This window comes from Semicossyphus pulcher, unplaced genomic scaffold (genome assembly GCF_022749685.1).
Source record: "Semicossyphus pulcher isolate SPU_LCO1_2020_fin unplaced genomic scaffold, fSemPul1.0.p SCAF_7, whole genome shotgun sequence".
NCBI lineage: Eukaryota > Metazoa > Chordata > Actinopteri > Labriformes > Labridae > Semicossyphus > Semicossyphus pulcher.
In genome coordinates this window covers 3,996,921-4,020,760 of record NW_027211748.1, presented here as the reverse complement: position 1 = coordinate 4,020,760, position 23,840 = coordinate 3,996,921, and the positions used below count along the sequence as shown (strand labels likewise).

The window sequence follows — 23,840 nt, the reverse complement described above, 5'->3', positions numbered from 1 at the left end:
AAAGGAATACACTTCCTTTTTGCCAGACAGAAAGTTGTCTGTTTAGGCAGTAGCTTTTCACATTATTCCGTCATCGACTTGGTGTTTATGGGGAGCAACTGGCATTAATTAGAGATCTGACATAAACTCAGATTACACACACTTTTGAGACTGTCCCTGGAGACAAATGCATCAATACCACAGTCTTAGGCTACTTGCTCAGGGAGCGTAACTTCACTTTAATGTTAACTTCACTTTAATGTAACATCTTTGATCCTCACAGTGCTGTCAGTAAGGTGTGTTTGTGTTTGTGTTTGTGTTTGTGTGAGAGAGGCCCTGTTCACATTTGGTATTGCGCATCTGTCCTGGGTGATCCGATCACAAGTGGTCAGCTCTAAGCCAGCAGTTCACACCTGGCATTAACGAGCCCCTCGAATGCGTCTTCAGTGACCATTTGTGATTGGATCTCACTTTCCCCTCTGTATGCAAATAAACACGGAGGCTCCGTCTCCTTCATTAGACTTATCATATAATATAAAACGTCATATGAAAGAAAGCGTGATGCAGACTCGCAGCACAGAGAGGGGGAGAGCTGCTGCGCACGAGCAAGAGGTGAAGGGGGAGGGAGCGGGTGATCACGGACTGGAGTGACGACGTGATATAAAACTTAGTTTGATCATGAAGCCTGATGCTGCTCCACAGCTCTGTGTTTATCAGATATGATACACAGCAGACTGGAGTCTGTGTTAAACGTGACAGGCAGAAAGATCGGATTAACACACAGATCCACGTTATGCAGCGTCGGTCTCCTCCCCGCGCTGCGTTATTATAAACTAATGAAGATGAACAAAGTCCAGGAACATGGGCAGGTTATTCTTGACTGTTATCAGTTTGGGAGAAAAGAAAAGTCCTGCCAACCACGGTGGTTCCTGAACTGGCGGGGGAGAGGGCCACCCAACCTCCAGCTTTTCGGCGGCATAGCTGAACAGCGAGAAGAAGGATTTGTCGTCCTGGCCAATCAACGTAGCCCTCACTTCTCACCTGATGAAGACCATGGAGAGGATCAATCTCAACAACCTCCACCCCCTGGTGAACTCAAATCTTGATCCCCTGCAGTTCGCTTACCAACCGGGCATTGGGGTGGATGACGCAATCATCTACCTGCTTCATAGATCACTGACACACCTGGAGAACACAGGCAGCACTGTGAGGGTCATGTTCTTTGACTTCTCCAGTGCCTTCAACACGATCCAGCCTTCACTGCTCAGGGGGAAGCTAGAAGGAGCGGGAGTAGACTGTCACCTGGCTGCGTGGACAATCGACCTACCTCACCAACAGACCATAGTGATTTGATTGGTGTGTTCAAAGCTGAGGTTGCGGTCGAGAATGAGTTCAAGGTTGCGGATGTGCGGTGATGGAGTGTAAGTGGAAATGGAGACCATGTTTGCGTATGATGTTACTGAGGGGGAGGATGTAGAGGATGAACAGGAGAGGACCAAGCACTGAACCCTGGGGGACGCCTTGCGACAGAGGAGTGATGGAGGAGGTGCAGTTGTTGATGTAGATGAACTGTGGTCTGTTGGTGAGATATGACCTGAGCCAGGAGAGGGCAGTGCCAGTGATGCTGAACTAAGATTCCAGACAGGAGAGGAGAATGGAGTGGTTGATGGTGTCAAAAGCTGCAGTGAGGTTGAGCATGATGAGGATGTTGAGGAGGCCAGAGTCTGAGGAGAGGAGGAGGTCGTTGGTGACTTTGAGGAGGGCTGTTTTTCTACTGAGTGGAATCCAGATTGAAAAGGTTCAAACAGGGCATTGGAGGTGAGGTGAGTTTTGATTGGGGCAGCGACAACACATTCCAGGATTTTTGACAGAAAGGGGACATTGAATGGGTTGGAAATTGTTCATAATGTCAGGGTTGAGTCCAGGTTTTTTAAGGATGGGGGTGACAGCAGCAAGTTTGAGAGGTTGAGGTACCGATCCAGAGCTGAGGGATGAGGTAATGATTGCAGTGATAAGTGGAGAGATGGATGGACGACAGGCCTTAATGAGAATGGATGTGATAAGATCAAGAACGCAGGTGGAGCTTCTCATCCCTGTAGTGAAATTAGAAAAAATATAAATGTCCCGCTTCATATTTATCACAATCTTATTATTATTAAGAAAAATAATTTCATAACACTAATTTTCTGAACACTCAAAACACTTTACACTACATGTCACACACGCATTTGTACAATAATGACCAAGGCTGCTACACAAAGTACTAAGCTGCCCATCAGTATTGATCTAAACACATTCAAACACTGATGGCTATGCCTTCGGGAGCAATTTGGGGTTCAGTATCTTACCCAAAGACGCTTTGACATGTGGACTGCAGACGCCGGAGATCGAACCGCTGATTTACTGATTAAAAGAGGGCTTTTTTTTAATCAGATTTTTAAAATCCCAAATATAGAAAACACATTGAGCTTCAAAAATTGAGTATCCTGCCAGCCGAGCTGCAATTTTTAAAGGGAGTTCTAGGACTATTACTTGATGAACAATCAAAGCTGAGTGGAATGGTTAAAATTTAAGCTGCTGTTTTACAGAATTGTTCCCAATCTCCAGACCACTTACCAGGCTCAATATCACTCAGTGTTCAACTCAGAATACACCTCACTCCACTCAAATAGCTAACCACTTCCTCCAAAAAAAAAACACAAGGCTGCATTTTAATTTTAACTCAGACACTAGCCAGACTAATTCACAAATTTAACATGGGCTCAGCAGAGTCATTTGGTTTCAATTTTTTAATACTGGGTCAGGCATGCCTCCAATTAAGTACTGTAGCAAAGATAAGGCGTCCCTCTAACTCCTCAAAATACTGCTTTCCACTCAATCCAAATTCTATCCACTTGTGCTCTCCACTTGCTCCTTCTCTGCTCTGCTTTTATGCTTTCATGCACATACGAACCTTTTTGTTTGTTTTAAATTACATTTATATCACATATACTTAATATTACCAACAAACATTTCCTATCAACACATCGTCATGCATTTTGTAAGCCTTCCAGATAGCCATTGGTTTCTCTTTGCTTCAAATGCAATTAATAATGCTCATTTTTTCTTTTTTAATTGTTTTTGAGGCTTTTTTTAAAATTATATCATCATTTGTCAATAACAAAAATCAAGCAAACATGTACTCCAAGCCAAATAACCTCGCCACCTGTCTGTGGAATACAGTTTTTTGGATACTTCCAAACAGAAGAATTCCACACTGTATGATACATTATTGCTGTGTAGAAAAATTAGGATTATTTATGTCTCCTTAAAGAAACAAGTTAAGTCAACTATTATTCTTTTTGAGTAAATCTTCAATTTGAGATGGATGCACAGTGGAATGTTAGGAAATATAAACACATCAAAACAGCACACTAACTATTAAATAGGCACCCGAGTGGCTTAAACTGACATGTTAAAAATATCAATACACTCATCCTCAAATATATGTAGTGATGTCTGTGGTTGCTATGCACCATTTTGTTATGTCTGGGAGCACTGAAGCTGCTCTGGAGGCTTGTGGTGGCCTGACTCCATACTGAGACACTTCATGTAGTTTTTTCCAAATTTGTCACCCATCTTATTTTATTGTACTCTATTTTATCTTTTCTATGTACTTATCTTATTATTTTATTATTATTTATTATTATATCCCTTTGCTATTCTTGCATAATAACTGAGCATCTCCTTTATGTCACCGCATGTTTTACTTTGCATCTCTGTGCATATGTCAAATGAAGAATCCTTGAACTCTTGAAACTAGACTATGACATCATATAGGGTCTACTGTTGCCCACTTTTCTCACAAAACTGCACTACGATTAAAAACATTGTGAAAGACAAACACCGCACATTCAGCTTCTATCTCACGTCTGTAGCTAGCCTCTGGAGTTCACCTGGACCCAGTGTGCGGTGTTTCAGCTGCTGAGATACACACCTAGCTAATACTACACTACTGTGACTGTCTTCGTCTCTGTCGAATACACTGAACGTCAACGAGTCCGAATAATTCTGGCGCATTTTATGACTCGTACTCGCTCTCGCTCTCGCTCTCTGCTACCTGCCACCTAGTGGATGGTGCTTTCAGCAGCTGCTGATAGATAAATGCTGTCAGGGTGCTGGTGCTGTGTGCCCTGTCAACTCCTATCTCTTGTATTGAAGAGGAGCGAACTGCGTATGTACAACTTAAAACGAGAGTCAACGGGCAAAGATTCTTGCGCCCCAGGCTGGAAATATGTTTAACTTCAGACAACGTAAACATTTGTAATCTACATTTTATTGCAGATTATACATTTTATTCACAAACCATGTAATACTTACCTTGCAAATAATTTTTTTTTTTTAATTAAAAAAAACATTTCAAATTAATGTTAAGTCATATTCAATGAAGGTCTAGGATGTCGGGAGTGGTGGGGCGGCGCCCTTGCGCCCTCTGTTGGCCAGCCGCCACTGAGTCCAAGCCCGTTTTTTTTAACATTTGTTTTGCATTCCTCATGATAAATAATGTTTATGTAATGTAAAAGTATTTTCATAAGAGCTGAGTCGCCATGCAAATATGACTTAAACCTTATCTTCTCCTTCTGTCTGTCCCACTACTTATCTCCACCTCAGGCTTTCATCAACACAGCCAAGGAGATCTATGAGAAGATCCAGGAGGGAGTGTTTGATATCAACAATGAGGTGAGAGACACACTGCTAGCCCTCTTCTTTACTTCCTCCTTTCACACTTTTTTTTGGCTCTTGTTCTTTAGGCAGTTCTCTCCTCTTTTCCTGTCTTTTTTTCTCCCCTTTTCCACTCCCCCTTATCTTAAGTGTGGTTTTCCAGCAGTGTGTGTGGTTTGCTATGCTCCCTCTCGCCTCAAAAAAGGGGGGGAAAAACCCTCTTCTCTGCTTCCTTTGACTCCAGCCAAGCAAAACTCCCTGCGTTCCTCCTCTCCCCTGCTCTATTTTCCACTTACTCCTTCTTCACTCCTTAGTTCTCTCTCTATCTCTCTCTCACTCTCTCTCTCTTGGCATCTTGCCAGCTCATAAATTCCTCACATCCCACAAGGTCTCAGTCATTCGGCAAGAAAACAAACACTCAGCCAGCCAGTCTGTAAGCTGTCTATCCAGCCAGTCAGTAAGTTTGCTATCCAGTCAACCAGATGGTTATCTTTCCAGTGGAACAGTTATCCAGGCAGGAAAGTCAAGACATCATGCCTGTTAACAAGTATGCACTTGTCAGCAAGTGTTATTCATACTACTTCAACAATAACATGTCTAAATCCAAAAGAGGGGTTTACATGTAAAGGATATATGTGTCCACATGAGCATTTATGGCCTGGTTTCTTAAAGATCTCCCTCCACATAAAAAAGTCTAAACAGCAACGAGCTATTCTCTGAAAAATATTGAACTTTTAAGTGTCCGACATCAAGCAACAAGTCAAGGAACAAGCATACATTAGTGATAGCCTTTCACCAATGAGCCAACATTGCGACTTTGAAAGCACTGACAGTCATCACCAGAGCAGAGAGCATCCGTGCAGCCAACAGACTAAAGTCACACTGTCCATCATCATGCCTTTCAGCAAGTCACTGAAAATCTCCAGGTGCAATTTGGTCTTGCATTTTCATAGTTTGTTTTGCTCATAATCAAAAATAAATTGGAAATGTTAGGGTCTTTATCTTTACAACATTTATGTTAAGCTGTGTCAATCTTATCCACACTTGTTTGCATTTGTCATCAAAGTACCTTCACATTAGCTAGTTTAATAATCCTGATAATAATCAAAAATTGCTGAATGTTCGGATCTTTTTTTGCCTTGTGTAATTTGCAGACATTTAGCACAGCACCTACTTTGAATCACTGAACAAGTCTAAGATGTTGGCAGTGTTTTAAATGTATGTTTGCCTTCCAAACATCCAGATGGTTATCTTCTTAAGATAACTGTTGCCGTCCAAATACAGACTGCCATTGTGCAGCTCGAAATTGGGACCAGTGCACACAGACCATATGCGCCAACAAACGTGTGAACACGTCCAGGCTGCAGACAGCCTGTGTAGTTTATAAACAAAACCGTTTGTGCGTCCTCTGTCACTGTTCAAGTCTGTCTTTGAGTGTATCCCGCCCTTTAACCTGCCAAGTGTCAAAAAGTACAAATGTCAGTCAGACAGTTCTTTAGCTAGCCAGCCAGTAAGTGTTTTCTTTAGTTACAGTAAGATGGAGTGAAGGCAGGCCTGCTGGCCAAACCACATCAGCTGACTGGCTTAGAGAGAGAGAGAGGGAAGCCCCACCAGAAATGTTGGCAGCCGCTTTGAGAAAACACTAACACACATACGCACACACAGCCTTAGTGCAATAAATGTGATTTAAAGGCATTCAGTGTTTCCCAGCGGCACTCCTGCTACTGAGTGTAGGAGGGGGAGTTACACTGAGGCAGAGAGAGATAAATATATACAGAGGGAGAGAGTGAGGCTGAGAGTCTGCTGAAGCCACAGAGAGTTGATGGAACACAGAGGGAATGAGCACTACAGTACACAGAGAGAAACAGACAGAGAGAGAGAGAGAGAGAGAGGGAACTCCAGTTGTAGGGATGAGAGCGGGAGAGAGAGATAAAAGAGCTGTGTCTCTTTACCACCCACCTGCCTCTCTCTCTGTTTCTCTTCTTTTATATGTGCTTGCCTTTTTTTCTGCTTGTGTCCTTGAGTGCTACTGGTGTTTCCTCTGCCTTTGTGAAACGCAGCAGCACCTGTTGCTCTCTGTGATGTGATCTAATAGGAGCCCCTGCAGGCGCTAGGCAATGAAAATCTCATCGTGAAAGAAATGACACACTCATTCTTGTATTGTTTTTTTTCATTAGTCAATTCCTTTATTTGGTAAATGGTAAATGGACTGTACTTATAAAAAGAAGGAGCACTCAAAGCTGCTTTTACACTACATGTCACATTCACCCATTCACACACACATTCACACACTGATGGCAGAGGCTGCTAAATAAAGTGCACAACTGTCATTCAGTTATCACATTCATACCCGTTGGCTATGCCGCCAGGAGCAATTTGGGGTTCAGTGTCTTGCCCAAGGACACTTCGACATGTAGCCTGAGGGAGCTGGGGATCGAACCTCCGGTCATTGTTTACAGTCCGACTTGCCACTTGAGATGCTAAAATGATTTTGGAGTGAAGAGACAACCTTTATTACCGGATTGTTCTCTGCACTGATGTTTGGATAAAGGTTTGTAGAGATTAATTAAAAGCTTCATATTTCTCAGACAATATCTGCTAAGTTTTGGGATTGCAATTTGGCCAATGCAATCTTCAATGCAGCCACTTTCTAGAAGGACTGGTTTTCCACATGCAACCGAAGCCTGACACCTCTTTGTCAGTTCTACTTTACTACTACAAGACACCAAACATTTTGTCCCTGGGCTACAGATTCATTGTTCATATGCAGATATCTGATGACTAAGACTAAACGACTTTTGACATTTCCTTTTTAGCCCCTACCCCCATTCCCTCAAGAGGCTTTTGCCAGGCCTTAAAATAAAATTAAAAAAAACTAGCAACAACAATAGTGACAACTAGCCTACTGATTCCTTGCCTTGAAGGTCGAAGCGGTCCATCTCTGATAGATTTAGTAGACAGGGTTTGATGATGAGTTTGTCTCTCTTCCTCGCCTTCATCCGTTTTCTCAGTGATAATTCTGAGGAACATTGTAGCAGACATTTGAGGCATGTGTTTGGGTTTTTTTCACAAACTTAATTCCTATTTTTTTTTGTCTTTGTCTTTACACAGGCTAATGGTATTAAGATTGGACCCCAGCACCCTACCACCAACTCCACACTGTCTGGTAGCCAGGGAGGCCAACAGGCTGGAGGGGGCTGCTGCTGAAGCCCCACAAAACGCCTCCTTCAACTCCGACCCTTCCTCCTTTCTCCTCACCCTCTCCAACCCTCCCTTGCGTTTCTACAGAACTGTCCAGACTCACTAACAGTTTGTTAACCCCTCTGTCCATCTACCATCACATTCTTTCATCCTTCCCTTCCTCTCTGTCTTTTTCGCTCTCTGTCCTTCAGTCATGTCTTTCCTAAATCTCTTGACCATACTCTAGGGTCAATGGGCTGTGTCCCCATAAGTCAACCTAACTTCCTACAGTCTTACAAGGACAGAGTCAGCTTCACCTGCACCCATAGACAAGAAATTCTGAAGATTTTGTTTTTTGGGGGGAAGGGAGATTAGATTACAAGATTTTAATCTTTTTATTTAAAAAAAACTCCCATGCTGGAATGTGCAGGGTTTAATGTTCCAGTAGTTACACCTTGTTGGGATATTTCGGTACCTCAGAACCATAAAAACATGCATCTTTGCTAATGGTGAGTTGACTTTGTCCTGATGGAGACAGGATTGATGGTAGAGATAAACGCACTCTTAACAACTGACTGTATGGAATAAATCATGCGCTGTGTTGTGTCTGTACACACATCTGTACATGTTTTAAGAGAAAATGACGCAGCAAGTTGATAGCAGGACATGTTTCTACATGTAGAGTCAGTTTCCATGCTGTGCCTGTGTGTGTAAGGATGATGTAGGTATTCCTGTATGTCACTTTGTAAGGTGTAGGAAGCGTTAAAGTCGCTCTGTATTTTCTCTCCATAAAAGTGCAAATTATGTTATTTTGTTCTTCCTTTCCCTTTTTTTGTCATGCTATTTTGCTCACTCTTTGTCTTTGTGTCATTTTGTTGACTTGCAGATGATTTGTATTTAATGAACACTACAAACTGGTTGTGGCTTAAAAAGTGTTTTAAATTGTCTGGGGAGATAATAAAAGACCAAACTGTTGAGTGTAAAAATTTATCCTTTTTGGAACGAGGGAAAAAATAAGCGCAAAGTAAAAGAAACGTCAAGGGATATTGAGAGCAGTGTCATTACAAAGTGAAAAGAGAAAAATACATTGGAAATCAAAACTTTTTTTATTTACCATATTTATCTGGCACATTTCTGTGTATATATGGCTTTTTAGGTTTCTGTAGCTTTTTTGGATGTTTCAAGGTGAAGCTTGCTGTGTTGTTGTTGTCTAGTCATTTCTTTGCCAGGGACTGGAAAATAGAAAGTTTTGGACCTTCAAGCAGTTTTTAAGCGCTTCAACTATTCTCATTCAAACACAAAGGTGTTTAGCCGTCTTGTTACGTTACAGTTGGTGATGCCCTTTCTTTTAAATGAGAAGTATGAATGATAACAGGGCTGTGCTGAGGCATTAAAAGTCCCTGGTGGAGAGAACAGACTCCGACTGGAAATGTCAAGGCATCTGCCTTTTAAGCAAGCAAAGATTTCCACTTTGAATTAGCCAGCAGATATATAATGTGTACTGTTTAGAGCTTGGTCGATGATTGCTGCAGTGTGTTTTGCTTCAGGATCCCCTATGTAATGGGTACCATTTTACTGTTATGATCATATTATAGTACCATTTACTTATTGTTCATCCTTCTCTTTCTCCCTTTTTCAGACTGTGTGGTAACATTAGTTCTTTTAATGCCAAATTATTGTTTACCTGTGTTTTGTCAAAATAAAAGTGAGGAAAAGAATCAACCAAGCCCTTATAACATGTCCTGCATCAGCTGTCTGCCTTAACTCCACCCCTCTGAGAGATTTGGACAGCTGGTAAAATGAATCCAATTTACCCTTTTTCTGCGGAATGGCATTTAACCACTATCTAGCTAGTTGATGATGCATTACACGTGCACAGATGCAGAAACAGGCCTAGTTTAAATTTTGTTTCTGAATAGGGAGAATTGAAATGAATCCAGACCTACATGTTAAGATTTTTTTTCCCCATCCCATCCTTATGCACACACACACTCAGCCTACGTACAGTATATTCATGCATATGTAGATGATGCATACATATACTTGTGTTTATCTAACCTAGCTGTTTTCTCTCCATGCTCACTGTATAACTGTAAGGAGTTTTAGGGTTTCACAGCAGTATGAGTGAATGTGTTTTCCTCTGCAGTTTGTTCTTTTCTTTCTTTTTTTTATTATTCCTAGATATATTCAGACAGTTATTAATCTTATTCTGATTATTCTTTGTAAAGCAAAATGTAGTTTGTGTGTATGTTGGTGTGTGCGTGTGTACGTGTGGGTGCGGACCCAGATGGGGGAGGATCAAGCCAAACCTGAAGCATCTAACTATCTATCTATGGATTGATCTATTTATCTTATCAATGTGGCCCTCTTCTTTGCTTTTCCTGCCTCTCCCCACTCCCCCACCCCCCTCAGTGTAATTTGCTGTGTTTGTTCTTTGGAAGAAATAAAACTTAAAAAAATTTAAAAAATGAAAATGCTATCACAATAAACTATAATAAAACATTCTAAACTCTAATCATGTCATTTTGATGGTTATGTGGAGATGGGAAAATACAATGTTTAAAAAAAATGTATTTGTATTTTCTGTCTTGTTTTTTGCCAACCAGTCTGCACATGCTGACTTCTTAGTCCAGGAATGAATCAATCATAATGGGGCCACATGCTGTTTTATCCATTAAAATGAGCAGGGAGGGACCTGTGCACTCCTCGTGCCGTTCGACCTTCAGCAGTCATGGAGATTGTATTCCCTGATGAAGGTCAGCTAGACTCAGAGTCTGCTTAATGAATGAAACATTTTTAACTCATAAGTAGTCAGGGAAGGTTTGCATGTTCACTCTATGTGCAAGAGCACTTCCCCACATGAAATTCCTACATTTGCATGAATACACCTCGATTTCAAGATATCAATGACTGTAAATGTGTTAGCTGGGTGGCAACTATGAGCATAATGCATGCTTACATGATAGCATGAACCATGAAATAATTTGGTGCCCTTTCTACTTTGGCACTTTATAAAAGGTTTTTAAAGCTCCAGCTAATCGGTAGATTTGATTATGATCCATAATTTACAAATTAGCAATCAGTAAGAAAACCTCAAATAGACAGTTCGGCCGCTCACACCAGAGTCTACAGCCATGCTCGCTGCTCTGTGAGATACTGCAGTAATCTGCGTTACATGCTAACATTAGCATGCTATCATGGTCGCAATGACATTGCTGACATGGTGATATTAAGAAGTTGTTTACCATTAAAGCTTGATAAAGTGCAAATTAGAACTAAAAAGCATCTGAGACTGATGAAAATGTCACTAGTTATGCAGGAATTTGTATAAAAGTATGAATGAATTGGGCAAATTACATTTTTCACCTGATGGCTGAAATGGAAAATCTCATTCCAATCCATCCAATAAGTCGAAGAGTAAGTTGTGTGTTGTTCCAACACAAGCCTATATCAACAGATGGAAATTAACACTACTGAGTTACAGTAAGTATGTTCAAGCACTTTGAGTGATGCAAGGACAATGACTACTCAACATTACATCTGAGTACAACACATTTGGTTGGTCTTTAGGTCAGAAGTAACATATACATTTGACCCACAATAAGTGAAATCTTTCATGGTGTATTAAATCACATAATGGAACAAGCAGTACATCATTGCTTTCCTGTGTCACACATCAGATCCAATGCTGCTTTTAACAAAAACTGTCAGAAATCTATTTTCTACAATGTTTAGGTCGAAAAAAGTGCCCCAAAAATATATTTTTTTATTACTACAATTATTACTGCAGGAAAACTTTTCTCTACTAGCAAAGAGAAGAGCCTATTTTTTTAATTGTGCATTGTGAAGTCTGATAAACAGGGAACTTGGCACTGAAAGTGAGCTTGTTTTTGCCGTTTGCCATATCAAACAATGTTTGTTTTATGCAGCCAATAGGTTTACACAAACATTTATGTAAACAAAAATCCTGAAGAGATAGAGAATTAAAACAAAAGTGGTCTTAAAGTTGTATTATCGTTACAATGCTGTCGTTCAGTGTAGCGAAAGAGGCTTGGAATTTCATCATCTTAGCGACAGTGCCACCTGTTTTGGGGTTTATTTATCTTTTCAGGCCTAAAGGACAAATGGCCAACAAGGCCATCAAATCAAACTATTATTAAAAGGCTACAGAAATAGTGTTAATAGAACTGCAGACACAATGCTCATGGTGACAGTAAGTTTCAAGTATCTTTTTGGAGATTTTCAAAACATACTGAAATGACCTGAAACCAGGGGCTGCCTAAAAGGAAGGGCAATTGTAAATCAGTCAGTAGAAATGTGAAATATCTATAATTTATATTAAATGGACAACAAAATGGACAATTGGTTTGTCCTTGTCTTAGAGAAAAAATACAGTGATGTTCTTCATATGGAAAAAGCCTGTTCTAGTGGGCAAAGTATCTATTAACCGAGTACTATTCATAACATGTATCCTTATACAACTTGCATATGTATTTAATTATATTTGGTCATAATACAAAGTGTTGGTTTTTTTGCAGAGAGGAGGAAGTCACATAGAAGACAAACTGTGCACAGGTGTGTTTTAAGGCCTCTCTACTGGGGGACAGATTGTTACGATAAGCAAATTACTGGTCGTGTCAGGACATCCGCCTCACTGCCAGTCCCTTACATGCATCATTATTTCATCATGTTAGGGGAGTCAAAGCTGATAAAAAGAAACAAAATAAAGAAAGTCACCTTCAAATTTAAACTGTTCTCCCTGCCACTGCTCTTAAGCTCATGTGAATCTCACTCTTAAAATACAAATATTGTGATATGTAATGTAACCATTTCAGTAAAATACATTGGCATCTTTTCAAGTCTGTCCATCATAATAAAAAGATTACATTTAAGGATTTGGACTTGATTTAACCAACTCAGACTTGTGGAGCAAGGGCAACCTTGAGCTGAGCTTAATTATTTAGCATTAGCATTAAAATCCTATAACTTTGTCAGGTTTAAAGGATGGAAAGTTTTTTTTAAGAAAGGGATCTAAATCAATGCTGAAACAGAGATATCAACTTATTCATTTCAGGCATTCTTCTTTCCTGTCAACATTACCAACAAAAAACTGGACTCGATTAGTTTTTTTATTTCTAAACTTGTAGGCCGATGCAGCTGTAGACATACTCTGATGTATGAAATTGGTGCAGCTCCACTTTAAGACAATATACACACAGCAGCGGCCTTGGGTTCAGTTCCAGCTGCATGTCTTTGCTGCATGTCATCCCCACTCGCTCTTCCCTGTATTTCGTGTCTCTGGTTTTGGTTGTTCTATGCAATAAAAAAAAGGGGGGAAAACATCAGATATGGCTAAGTTATTTTCATAACTAGTAAATCATCAACTCAAAACCACCAAATCTATCCAGTTGAGCCTGTGTCTGCTTCAGTTTCAATGATTGATGCATTTTCTATACAGCACACTGATAAATGTAAGTTTCAATACTAGGCATTCATGATATTTAGATTAAATAAAGAGTTCTGTCCTTTAATTTACCAGCTCTTGTACTGATGTCCATCATATTTAGCAAACAAACACACGTTTCCGCAAGACTCAATGACCCAGTGGTTGCAAGGACTCCTGGAAAGGTCTTTGGAGGTCCTCAGATAAAAAAGGTATTATGCCACTGTTACTGATTTCTTCATTATGTTGGTCTTACTGCAGTCATTCCATGATAAAATATAATGTCCAGCATTTCCCAAATACATCCATCCATCCATCCATACTTACAGACACATATACATACATATAAATTAGTTTGGTGTCCCTGCCATGTAAAGGACTGAGAACGATACACTTACAAAGGGGATGTTAAAGGTATTAAATACCCATCTTCCCAAACGTGAAAATTAGAAAACATGAAGCATTATGGCAGAGCTATGGAATTTATTTATTAAGGCTATACATTTATCAACATATTAAATAAAAATATATATAACTAGGTCTTAACGTGATACAATATTTAAGAAACATGTTTCCAAACCACTTTCCTTTGCCAAAACATATATTTTTATACTAGACTGTTTTGATTTAATATATTTCGATTAAAACTATTAAAAAATAAACAATTAAATAAAATTTGGACACAGTTTGGAACACTGAACCATAGTTCATTTATCGCCGATGTATAGTTTTCACCATCCCCACATGAGATTTCATAGAGAGCGTCATACGGGCACGGCGGGGTCAGTGACCGCGCACGCCGCCTGTTTATCTGTATGAGAGGTCCTCGGGAGCGCGCCCCCCCTGGCCGACGAAGGTGAGCGAGTGTCTGGAGGGGAGGACTCGGGAGCGCGACCAGCCGAGGGATCGATCGGATTAAACTCGATTTGAGTGAAATTAACACAAAGGAGAGAAGAGCAACGCACACCAGTCGGCGAGGTCGCGTATGCGAGTCACGCCGGAGAAATATTTCTTGAAAAACAAACTTGAACTTTTTTCCTCTTTATTTATATTTCAAACAGAAAAGGACCACGGTGGATTTTTTTTTCTGGCAAGCGGAGATACTAACCCTACTAACGAGGAGCTGATTTGATATAAAGCCCGAAGTGACCGAGCTTGTTGGGTAAGCTAACAAATACCGCTTTTGAATGAGTGCATTTTATATTTTGTGTGCCAGGATTCATTGCGAGTATGGTGTTTTATTTTAATCACTGATTCTGAATACGAATCGTGTATATTCTTTCTTATACTAAGTTTTCCATACTTTTTCAACGGAATCGGACTCTTTAATCCGGCGTGCGAGTTGGGTTTTCAGCCCGATGAGTATTTCATTCAAGACTAACTCACAGGGGAGCTCGTGTTCTGGGCTGATTGTGTAGTTCGCTTGTGTTTTATTTTCTCATTTCAGCAGAAAGTCATTGAAGGTACATCTAGCTACCATGCCGACATGCTAACAATAGCAAGTTTAGCTTCGCCACCCGCTGCATCGTTCACACTCACACGCACAACAGTCCCATTAGTAAGTTGAAAAGTGGAAAGAAAAATTTCCAGCACAACACGGGGATCTTAAGTATTTTTGAGTCCGTTTTTCAAACAACTTGTTGAATTTACTAAAAGAAACAAAAAACATTTTGACTTAATTCAGTTTTAAAGTGTGAGTGTTAGCCCAGTTAGCTAATTGTGTTGAAGCTTCTAGGAGACACGAGGTGGCTCGAGCGTAGAGGTGAGTCACTGGCCGACTGAATGAGCGGAGCTCTCTGAGGGAGATTCCCTGCGGAGAACACAAGTATATCGGAAAAAACGCACTGCTTTGGTTGAATTCAGATGTTTCTACACAAAAGTAATAATAATACTTGTGTTTGCACTCAATAACTGTGTGTTTGTTGAAGGGGGAAGTGGAAATAGTCCGTAGTAGTCGTTAGGTTTATTGGACGGAAGGGACAGAGCAGAGGAGAAGAGGAGGGGGGACTGTGAGGCCAGGCGGTCATTCCTTACAACCGTATCTTTCCACGTTGTTTTACCACTCTTTAAATTTCCAAATCCCGTCCTAAACCTACTAAAATACTCTCCCACTTGTGTGCTGTGTTGGAATCTAGAGTTAAGTGTTTTACTTTTACAAAGACCGAGATGGGTGAATCATTCCCTGGTCCGGAACGACGTGCGAAATACCGCTGATAGGCTAATTAGCCGTGCTAGCAGCTGGAGGTTAGCCCAGCGCTAGGACACAGAAGTTCAGCTAGCCTGCTAGCCCACTCTCATCCCCATTGTGTGCGGACGAAGACCACTTCATTGCCCCCCCTCCCGCCCCAAGAGAGCAAGTAACCTGCTCGGGGCGGTATCAGGCGGTGCATAGCTGTCGGGCAAGGGAATTAACTTTAGAGATATTTCGCTTCACTTTCTGTCGAGGTTTAAAAGCAGAAGAGCGCTCAGTGTTTTCCGCGTTGTTATGAAAGCTTTTTGTGATGCATTGTATCGTTTAACCGAAGTTTGGTTACCATTAGGACTGCACTTGTTACTCGATGTGGACTGAAGAAAAAACGCAGCTCTAAACACCTGCCAGTGCCCTTGTAGTCCTCTTGCTTGTTATAGCACCACACATTTGGGGGATACGTGCCATTTTTCTGCCCTTACAGTCTAACTGTTTGCGTATTCATCGTGGTATCCTGCGCTCTTTCCCCATTGTATGTTCTGTAATCGGCCAACTTGCATAATGGTCACCCTGCCGCTCTCATGCAACTTTGGCTGCGCTATCGCTGACGAAAATAGTAAAACAACACAAACTAAGCGTGTTGTCCATAAACACATACAAAAGTTTCTATTCATGAACACGTGGTGGTTTTATTCATAGTCTGACACATAAAGTGTGCTGGTTCGTCATTTTTCCTCCTGTCTGCCGTGGAGTCGGGAGCTGCTACCCCCACCACCTTGTGTTTGTGAGCCAAGATGGCAGCTAGTCATGTTTAGCGGGCCACAGAGGGAGAGATAAGAGGCCCCAACCGCACACACAGCACACAACAGATGTTCAGCAATACTCTTCTAGCCACAAGGCTGCCGTGGTTTCTTAGATAGGTGGTAAGTCTTGGACTGAGCTTGGACACAAAGTTAACCCCCCCTGTTTTATCTGCATTTATTGCAAACTCAGATCAAAGTTTCTCATTTTACATTCTATATATTTAAAATCGTTATATTTTAAAATATGAATTTAATTCATATTTTTCAATAGTTCCAGTAGGATAGATTGGTTGAATATTCACTTTTTCTTAACAGGAGAGCATTATTATTTAGTTCATACCCAAAAAACATGGTCTTTTATTGTCAGATGGGAAACTGATGCAAAATTATACAGGCATTAACATTTACAAAAACAAGAAACAAAGTTTTGTGGAAAAATTATTGTAACCTAAATTAGTGCGTGGGTGTACTTTGTTGTTAGACCCATTCAACTCCCTTACTGCCAAGTCTGTTCCCTTCTTCCCTTTTAAAGTGCTCTGTTTTTCTTGTGTGTTCCATACCAAAAAGCCCCAAAAGAAAAGGATTTTGTTTTGCTAAGCAATTTTTTTTATTTCCCATTTCATGTCATCACACACAGCCAGGGAAATCTGTTACGCCTTGTACTGGGGAAAGAGACGGGGATAGACCATTGGTGGCAGCATGACTTAAGCCTATAAAACATAACACTGAGATTTCCCAGTTAATTCTCATTTCACAGAATGAGATGTCACTTAATTTCCAGTATAATATCCATCCAGTTATGCTCCATCTACAATGTATACACCCATTATCTTATCTCAACACATTACAAATAACATTTTAAAGACCGTTTGGATTTGATCATGCCACTGTATGCCATTGCCCTGTTCATGCAGTCACGTCAGCTATTGGAAGGATGAAAAGAGACTTTGTTTGAAGTCATGTTTTTAAATAAGCTTCTCCCTGTTATATTGACCTATGAATCATTAGTGTGGACATTTGTTATCAGAACATCTCACTCATAATGTACCACCTTCTTTTTCTGATACCTTCCACTGACATTTAACCAGCACTCACTTTTTTGTATTGGTTTAGGAAAACTCACAGCCAGATGGCTAAACTTTAAAAATGTGTCCAGATGAGGAGAGACCAGATGCAATTGGTGGGTGTGCATGTGCACATCTGAAGGAGGAGGTGATGTCAGTAGTGCCCCTTTTGGAATGCAGAGAGGACTATTGCTTGTAGCCAATGTCCTTGTACTAATTTGCTGTGTTATCAACCCATGTCCTTTGCCAGTATCTTTTTTTTACATGTTCAAACAAGGGGATAAATTGTACTTTTCTCCTATGGCTTTAGAACATACCCCCACCCCCCAGTATGTATTGTGCTGTTTACATTGACAGAGTACCCATGAATTCAGCCTGTTCAGGAGTTCAGTGGTTTTTGAGGTCTTTTTCAACCGTGTTGTGTTTTGGACAGCAAAGAGAAAAATACATCGGCATCAAGACGATGGTGGAGGATCTAATGTTGAAATGTAATGTTTGAGCATCATCTACAAATGTCCAGTGCAATCTGTAAAACCCGTGTTTTCAAGATCTTATTCAGTGATACTTTCTGATAATTTCCCATCATCGCCAGTATTGATGGGTAAGAAACTTAGTTTAATTCCCCTGCCTTACTGTAACATACAATTTCTGTCCATTACTTTAAGCTCTCCTAATTGTCCTCAATTCTAAAAGCTAAAATGTGTTTAAAGTGAAAGCTGCATAAGGATAAGCTAGTCTTCTGTTGACTTTTTTTTGCAATATCCCTACTTAGTAATATTAAGAACTTTCTCCCATCAAGGCTCCTGTGAAGTTCTGCAAACACTGGAGCATGAGGGTACGGATTCTGCTTTCTCAGCTTAATAATGAAACTCAAACACAAATTGTATCATTATTTCTTGGGTCCCTATTCTTGAAATTGATTGATTGCTATAAAAAAGCGCAATGACCACTTTGGTTTGTAGTTCCCAGCATGCGCTATGACTTAGCAAGGAGTAGCTGTTGGATTTTGAGAAAATCTAAAACACTAGGATGTCCTGAACCTTGCATGTATTTTTGCACCACATTTCACACACAGTCACAGCAGATTTCACCATCTTCAAGTTCCTGAAGCCTTTTAAGACTCATTTCAGACTATTATTTTGCTAATAAGACATCAGATATAAAAGTAATCTCAAAAACATTCCCTCGTTGTCAACAGTGAGAAACATTTATTTTGAAGGTGCATTACTGATTTCCAGGCTAAAAGGCCAACGTTGAGCTGGCGTATTGTTCCCTGTGTAGGTCACAGAGCACCTGATTCTGCAGCGCTCCTGTGGACAGTTTAGTGTTGAAAGGCTGGTGTTGGGTATCTGTGCCAGATTATTGGTGTTTGTGAGGGTAGCCATTTTGTCTCTTGTCATTCTGTGTCATGGATGGCAGCCCTTTTAGGAGAGATGAGAAGTAGTGCTGTTAGTCTCCATCTCTTTCATCTTCCAATCAGTTGCTCCACCTTCCCCCTCACCCACCCACCTACTCCCTCTCTGCCGTGCATGAGCTCCCTCCTCTTCTACTTTTCATTCTCATCCTTTCCATCTCTCCCTCCCCCTCTCCATCTTTGCCTGCCTGTCTCTTTCCTCCTCTCCCCTCCCCTCCCCCCAGTTCTCTCATTTCCAGCCAAAAGGTTAGCGGGGGTCTTTAGCACTGTGGTGACATTCAAAACTGAGTGTCATCACTGTCTCTCTCACTCACTCTCATCCCTCCCTCTCACCTGTCTCTCCCTCTGCCCCCTCCCCCTCCTCCTCCACACTCGCCTCCCCCATCCCCCCATCCTCCTCCTGCAGCGAGGGCCTTCTGGACCAAGTACTGTGCCTAGAAGAGAGGCTGGCGTTAATGTAGCTCTCAAGTGTTTGTGTGTGGGCTGTATGTGTTTGCTGTGTGTGTGGAATAAAGGTGATGGCCCGTCAAGTACATATCTGACCCATATTTGTGGGTGCCTTTATAAACATCCTTGACCTCCCAGTGTCTGTGTGGCCTTCCTGTTTTCTGTCTCTCCTTTACCCCTCACGCACAATCTAACCTAACTTCTGCTGGGAAACAAACAAGCAGAGCTAAAGCCCAGGACTCTCCACTGGAATTGAGTGGGAGTTTTGTGTCATCAGCTGCTGATGAATGCCATTGCTGAAAAGAGGCGCTAGAATACGTTTCGAAGCATGCTGTTGTGGCATCCATGCATCCTTCCTCCTCATGTTATTGAAATGTTTCTTTTTTGAGTGGTTCACATGGCTGCTGAAAGGTCGAGTGCTGCTTGCTTGTGGAATCAACATCCAGTCAGGAAGGATTGAATATTATTTTTGTCCTTGTGAAACAATATTGTTAGATAATGTTGGTTATCATTTATGTAGCACTCGGGTGACCTGAAACGCAAACGGCTGGATGATCATCGTATTGAGAAACGTTAGCCAGCTGTAGTGTTGAGATCCTGAGCAGGATCAAAAAGGCGTGTGTGTTCGTGCGTGTTTGTGTGTCCAAGGAGAGATGTTACCCCACAGCTTGATAGGATGGACTCTGAAAGTTGATTGGTTGTTAGCAAACAGGCAGGTGGGAAAAAGGAGGGGAACTGTCCAATCTCCAGGGACACGGCAGTGATCTGCCTGTCCTATTGGTCTAAAAAGGCATGTCAATAGCTGTGATTGATTATGGGAGGTGTGGGGGTAGCATGCTAGAGAGCCTGGTATAGTTGGTGTGCGTGTGTGTGGTTGTGCCTTCCCTTTTTCTCTGCTTAAAGGGATAGTTCAGTGTTTTCAGTATAGTGTAGTTTTTCAGATTTGCAGGGGTTTCCTAAAGCCAAAGAGGGACGTGATGGACAGATGATGATTACCCCTTTGTTAAAAATCACACAATATATCTCTGGTATAAATGGATTTTGAGTGTAATGATATACGAAGTTCAGCTCATATCAGAAACCATTTCGTTTCCAGCCCATAGCAAAAGCTTATGTATTCAGTGTTCACAATACAGACACTGTCTTAAAAGATACCCAGGTAATGGTAAGAATTAGTATTATACAGATTTTCAACTCATCAGCAACAACTGCAGGTATTTTTCCTAGTTTAGACTTAATGTGGATAAACAGACATAAGGTTAGAAATGGGCCCTTAATGTAGATTATTGGAGCAGAAGAATCAGCTCGTCAAAAAACAGTCAGCCACAGGAAGTTGTGATGTTTCGATTGCATGAATTCATGCAAATTTAACCAATCCCTGCACATTTTTCTTGACCTTGCAATTTTGACCAATTATCCTATTTCCCCCACACGTGTCATCATGTACGTCACCAAACTGACTTCACTGATATACAAAATATTTATGTTTATGGCACACATCTTTTTTTGCCATGAAGCTCCAGTTGCGCTGTTTTAACAAGGCTCCAGTGTGATTGTCGTTCGAGGCCCGCTTACGAAGCTCATGAAAAAGAGACGGTCTTCATGGAGACGCTATCCAGTGAATCCATAATGATAAATCAAATACTTTATCGTTTGTGATCATTTATCCATATTTGCATGTTAAACTCTTTGCTGTCCTCTTACCGACATCTTGATGTCCACTCATCACCAACTAAAAGCGCGGTTACAAATTTGAGTCACTGCTGATCTCAGTGTTTGTACAGTGTGACAGTAATCCCCCTGTCTCTTATCAATTGTTTTATACTGCCACAGCAGCCAAATCAACAAGTAGAACAGTATAAATGTCATAAATAACTCTTTTCACCCATTGATAGCTATTTAGTGTGCATGCAATTTAACTTTTGTTTTCCTCCCAACACAGAAATTGACCAGAAGTGAAACCAAAACACAAACAGTTCATTCTGCCAATGCATGGCTTTATTGGAGCGCACCAGTCGCTTACAGTGGAAGTGTAATGTCTCGATAAGAAAACCCCCCGCAAAACATCGCAAAAAAAGCTGCCATGTAATCAGGCATATGGGCCGCAACAATCACGAAAAGCCTGCGAAATCTTTGAGGGACTGAACTGTCTGTTTTATAACAATTTTTTGAATGACAATATGTACTCCAACATCTGCTGCTGTTCAACTATGAACTGATATACACTGTGGTTTTCAAAGACAACGATTCAGAGACCCTTTGAACAGGTTCTAAAACAGCTCAGTGAGCACATGAATTCAAACACTCTCTCTCCACAAGCAGGTTCCTTGGCCTCCCCCTGTGGCCTACTTCTCTCTCTCCTCTCCTGTGCTTGTCTCATGGCCCCTGTGTCCTCTGGGATCAAACTGGGAGCTGGCCAGTGGTTTTTCCTACCACATGGTAAAGGCAGGGAACAGATTGGATAAACACAGTCCTTTCCTGCTGACCCACCCCCGTGGCCCACACCCCCTTTCCGAAAGACACACACACACACACACACACACACTGTCCATTAACAGAGCAGCCGTGCGTAAAATAACCAGATTTTCTCGAGCTTCACTGCTTCTCTCTTTCTTCCCTTGCTTTCTTGCCCCCCTTCTCTTACTCCTCCTCTTCTCTCTTCCTTCCGGGCCTCAAATCCCAGCCCCAAACACACGGCCCTGCATCCCTTCACTTGAGCGTAATTACACACACAGCTAGCCAGCTCCTTCGTGCTGTCCTCTATTTGGGAACAAAGGTATAAATTATAGCGGCTTAGATCCTAGTGGAAATAGGAGGTGGGTGAGTACACACGTGCTATCCAGAGGAAGAAGGAGATCACGAACTTCTTCAGGTGTCTGGTTTGGCATTGTCTGCTTTGTTTCTTTGCCTGTGTTTTGTTTGTCTGCGCTTGCCGGCCTGTCTGTCTGTGTCTCAGTGGAAACATGGTGTTGTTGACATGGCAGAGATTTCCTGTAGTAAAGCCTGGAGGGTACAGACAGTTTAGCTGCCAAACTTTCAACAGCACAGACAGGACTGAATTGAGCAGCTCTAGGCTAATCTCTCTACCTACTTCCTTCCACATGTTCACACTGCGTACAAAGACAGTCCAAGGTATTTGGTCATTGACGATTTGACAAATCAGCAAAATTTCCTATTTTGCAAAACAAATAGTAACGAAAGTTGTATAAGAAGGGATCTTTCTCAGCTATCAGATGTGTCGTAATGCATCAAGACTAGGGATGTGCATTTGGAATTTTTTGATGTTGTTAACCGTCACTCAAGATTAAAATGTACTTTTTGGATTGGATAAAAGTCTTCATTAGAAAGAACAGCCGGAGGCCGACGACAAGCTCTCCATCATGCACGCTCATTCTGATGCACACTCTCCCCAATACTTGCAGAAACACACACACACACGCAACTAAGAGGTACATTTATTATTATCCTCAGACATAACTACCTGTGGCACAAACAGTCGTGCCCACAGATATTAATACACTGTCCAGTGTCCATTTTACGCATGCACGTGAGCATACAGCCATGTGATCCGGCAGCAACAAGTAAATAAACATTTCCAGTCCACCTTTGATGGTCAGCAGGACACAACTTTAATAAAAATAAGATCCTGTTTGGACCCGACGGCGTGTCTGGAGTTTAAAGTAATTAATGAGTTATGCTGCTGTGCCTCGTGCGTAAATGTTAGGTTTTGTTTGAATACATTAACAATAGTCTATGGAAAGTAAAATAAAAAGGCCAGGCCTACACCTCCTTTATAATGACAGTTTGTCTACTGGTTTTGGTGAGGAAATAGCAACATATCGACATCCTGTGGGTTTAGTCCTATGCGCAGTCTGTTGACTTTAACTCGTCGCGGAGAATAACCACTCAGGCGGTACTGTGATACCAGGAGCAGAGATATGCAAAGCTTTGTTGTTTTCATTTTTTTTAACTGTTTAACTGCTTGTTTCTTTTTGCCGTCCTCTCAGGTTTGCTCTCCTCTTAGGCTGAGCTCAGCTAACAACAACAAATAGTGCGTTTCCCAAATATGTAGGCTATGTATATTTAAAAAAAGAAGACCGTTTAACTGGTAGTATTAACCGATTAAAATTCCTAACGGTCTGTAAACCAGTTAAAGTGCACATTCCTAATCAAGTTTAAAAAAGCTTAGTGCAGGAAATGGTAGAGGTGTAACATAAAGGACTGAGTGCATGCAGGCTCATACAAACCAAAGCTTACACCTGCTACAATCACTGACTGACACACCTTCACTCAGACATGAGCTGATTAAATATTCTTGACACTGTGGTTAATGTCAGTGTATGTAACTTTGACAAGAAGAAAATAACCCTTTGATGAGGTTGGACACGAATGACAGTGTTTTCATTCTACTTCCTTCCTGGTAAATGAAGGCCCATTCTCCAATACACCACAGTGACTAACTTTGTAATACTGCTGGCTGCCAGAGAGGCCAGACAGTTGCACTAACTTGGCAGTGATATTTTGTGGTTTGGGCTTGGCTGAATGGATGGCCTTGATGATTGTGGTTTAACATGCCCAGTCAGTGTGAATTCTTGAGCCTAACTGGTGATGGCTTGTTCAT

General features: G+C 41.2%; 2 protein-coding genes across 2 annotated transcripts in view; both read left to right on the top strand.

Annotated features, from left to right (window-relative positions):
* Nucleotides 1-10,375, top strand: part of rab2a (RAB2A, member RAS oncogene family) — a 31,797-nt gene extending 21,422 nt beyond the window's left edge. Inside the window, exons 7-8 of the mRNA XM_069684647.1 lie at nt 4,630-4,698; nt 7,792-10,375. Coding sequence (XP_069540748.1) covers nt 4,630-4,698; nt 7,792-7,887 — 165 coding nt within the window. The 3' untranslated portion in view covers nt 7,888-10,375. The remainder of the gene's footprint in view (nt 1-4,629; nt 4,699-7,791) is intronic.
* A 3,826-nt stretch (nt 10,376-14,201) lies between these two features.
* The window catches only part of chd7 (chromodomain helicase DNA binding protein 7), a 78,846-nt gene continuing 69,207 nt past the window's right edge, over nt 14,202-23,840 (top strand). Inside the window, exon 1 of the mRNA XM_069684029.1 lies at nt 14,202-14,465. The gene's annotated coding sequence lies outside the window, so the exon portion shown is untranslated. The remainder of the gene's footprint in view (nt 14,466-23,840) is intronic.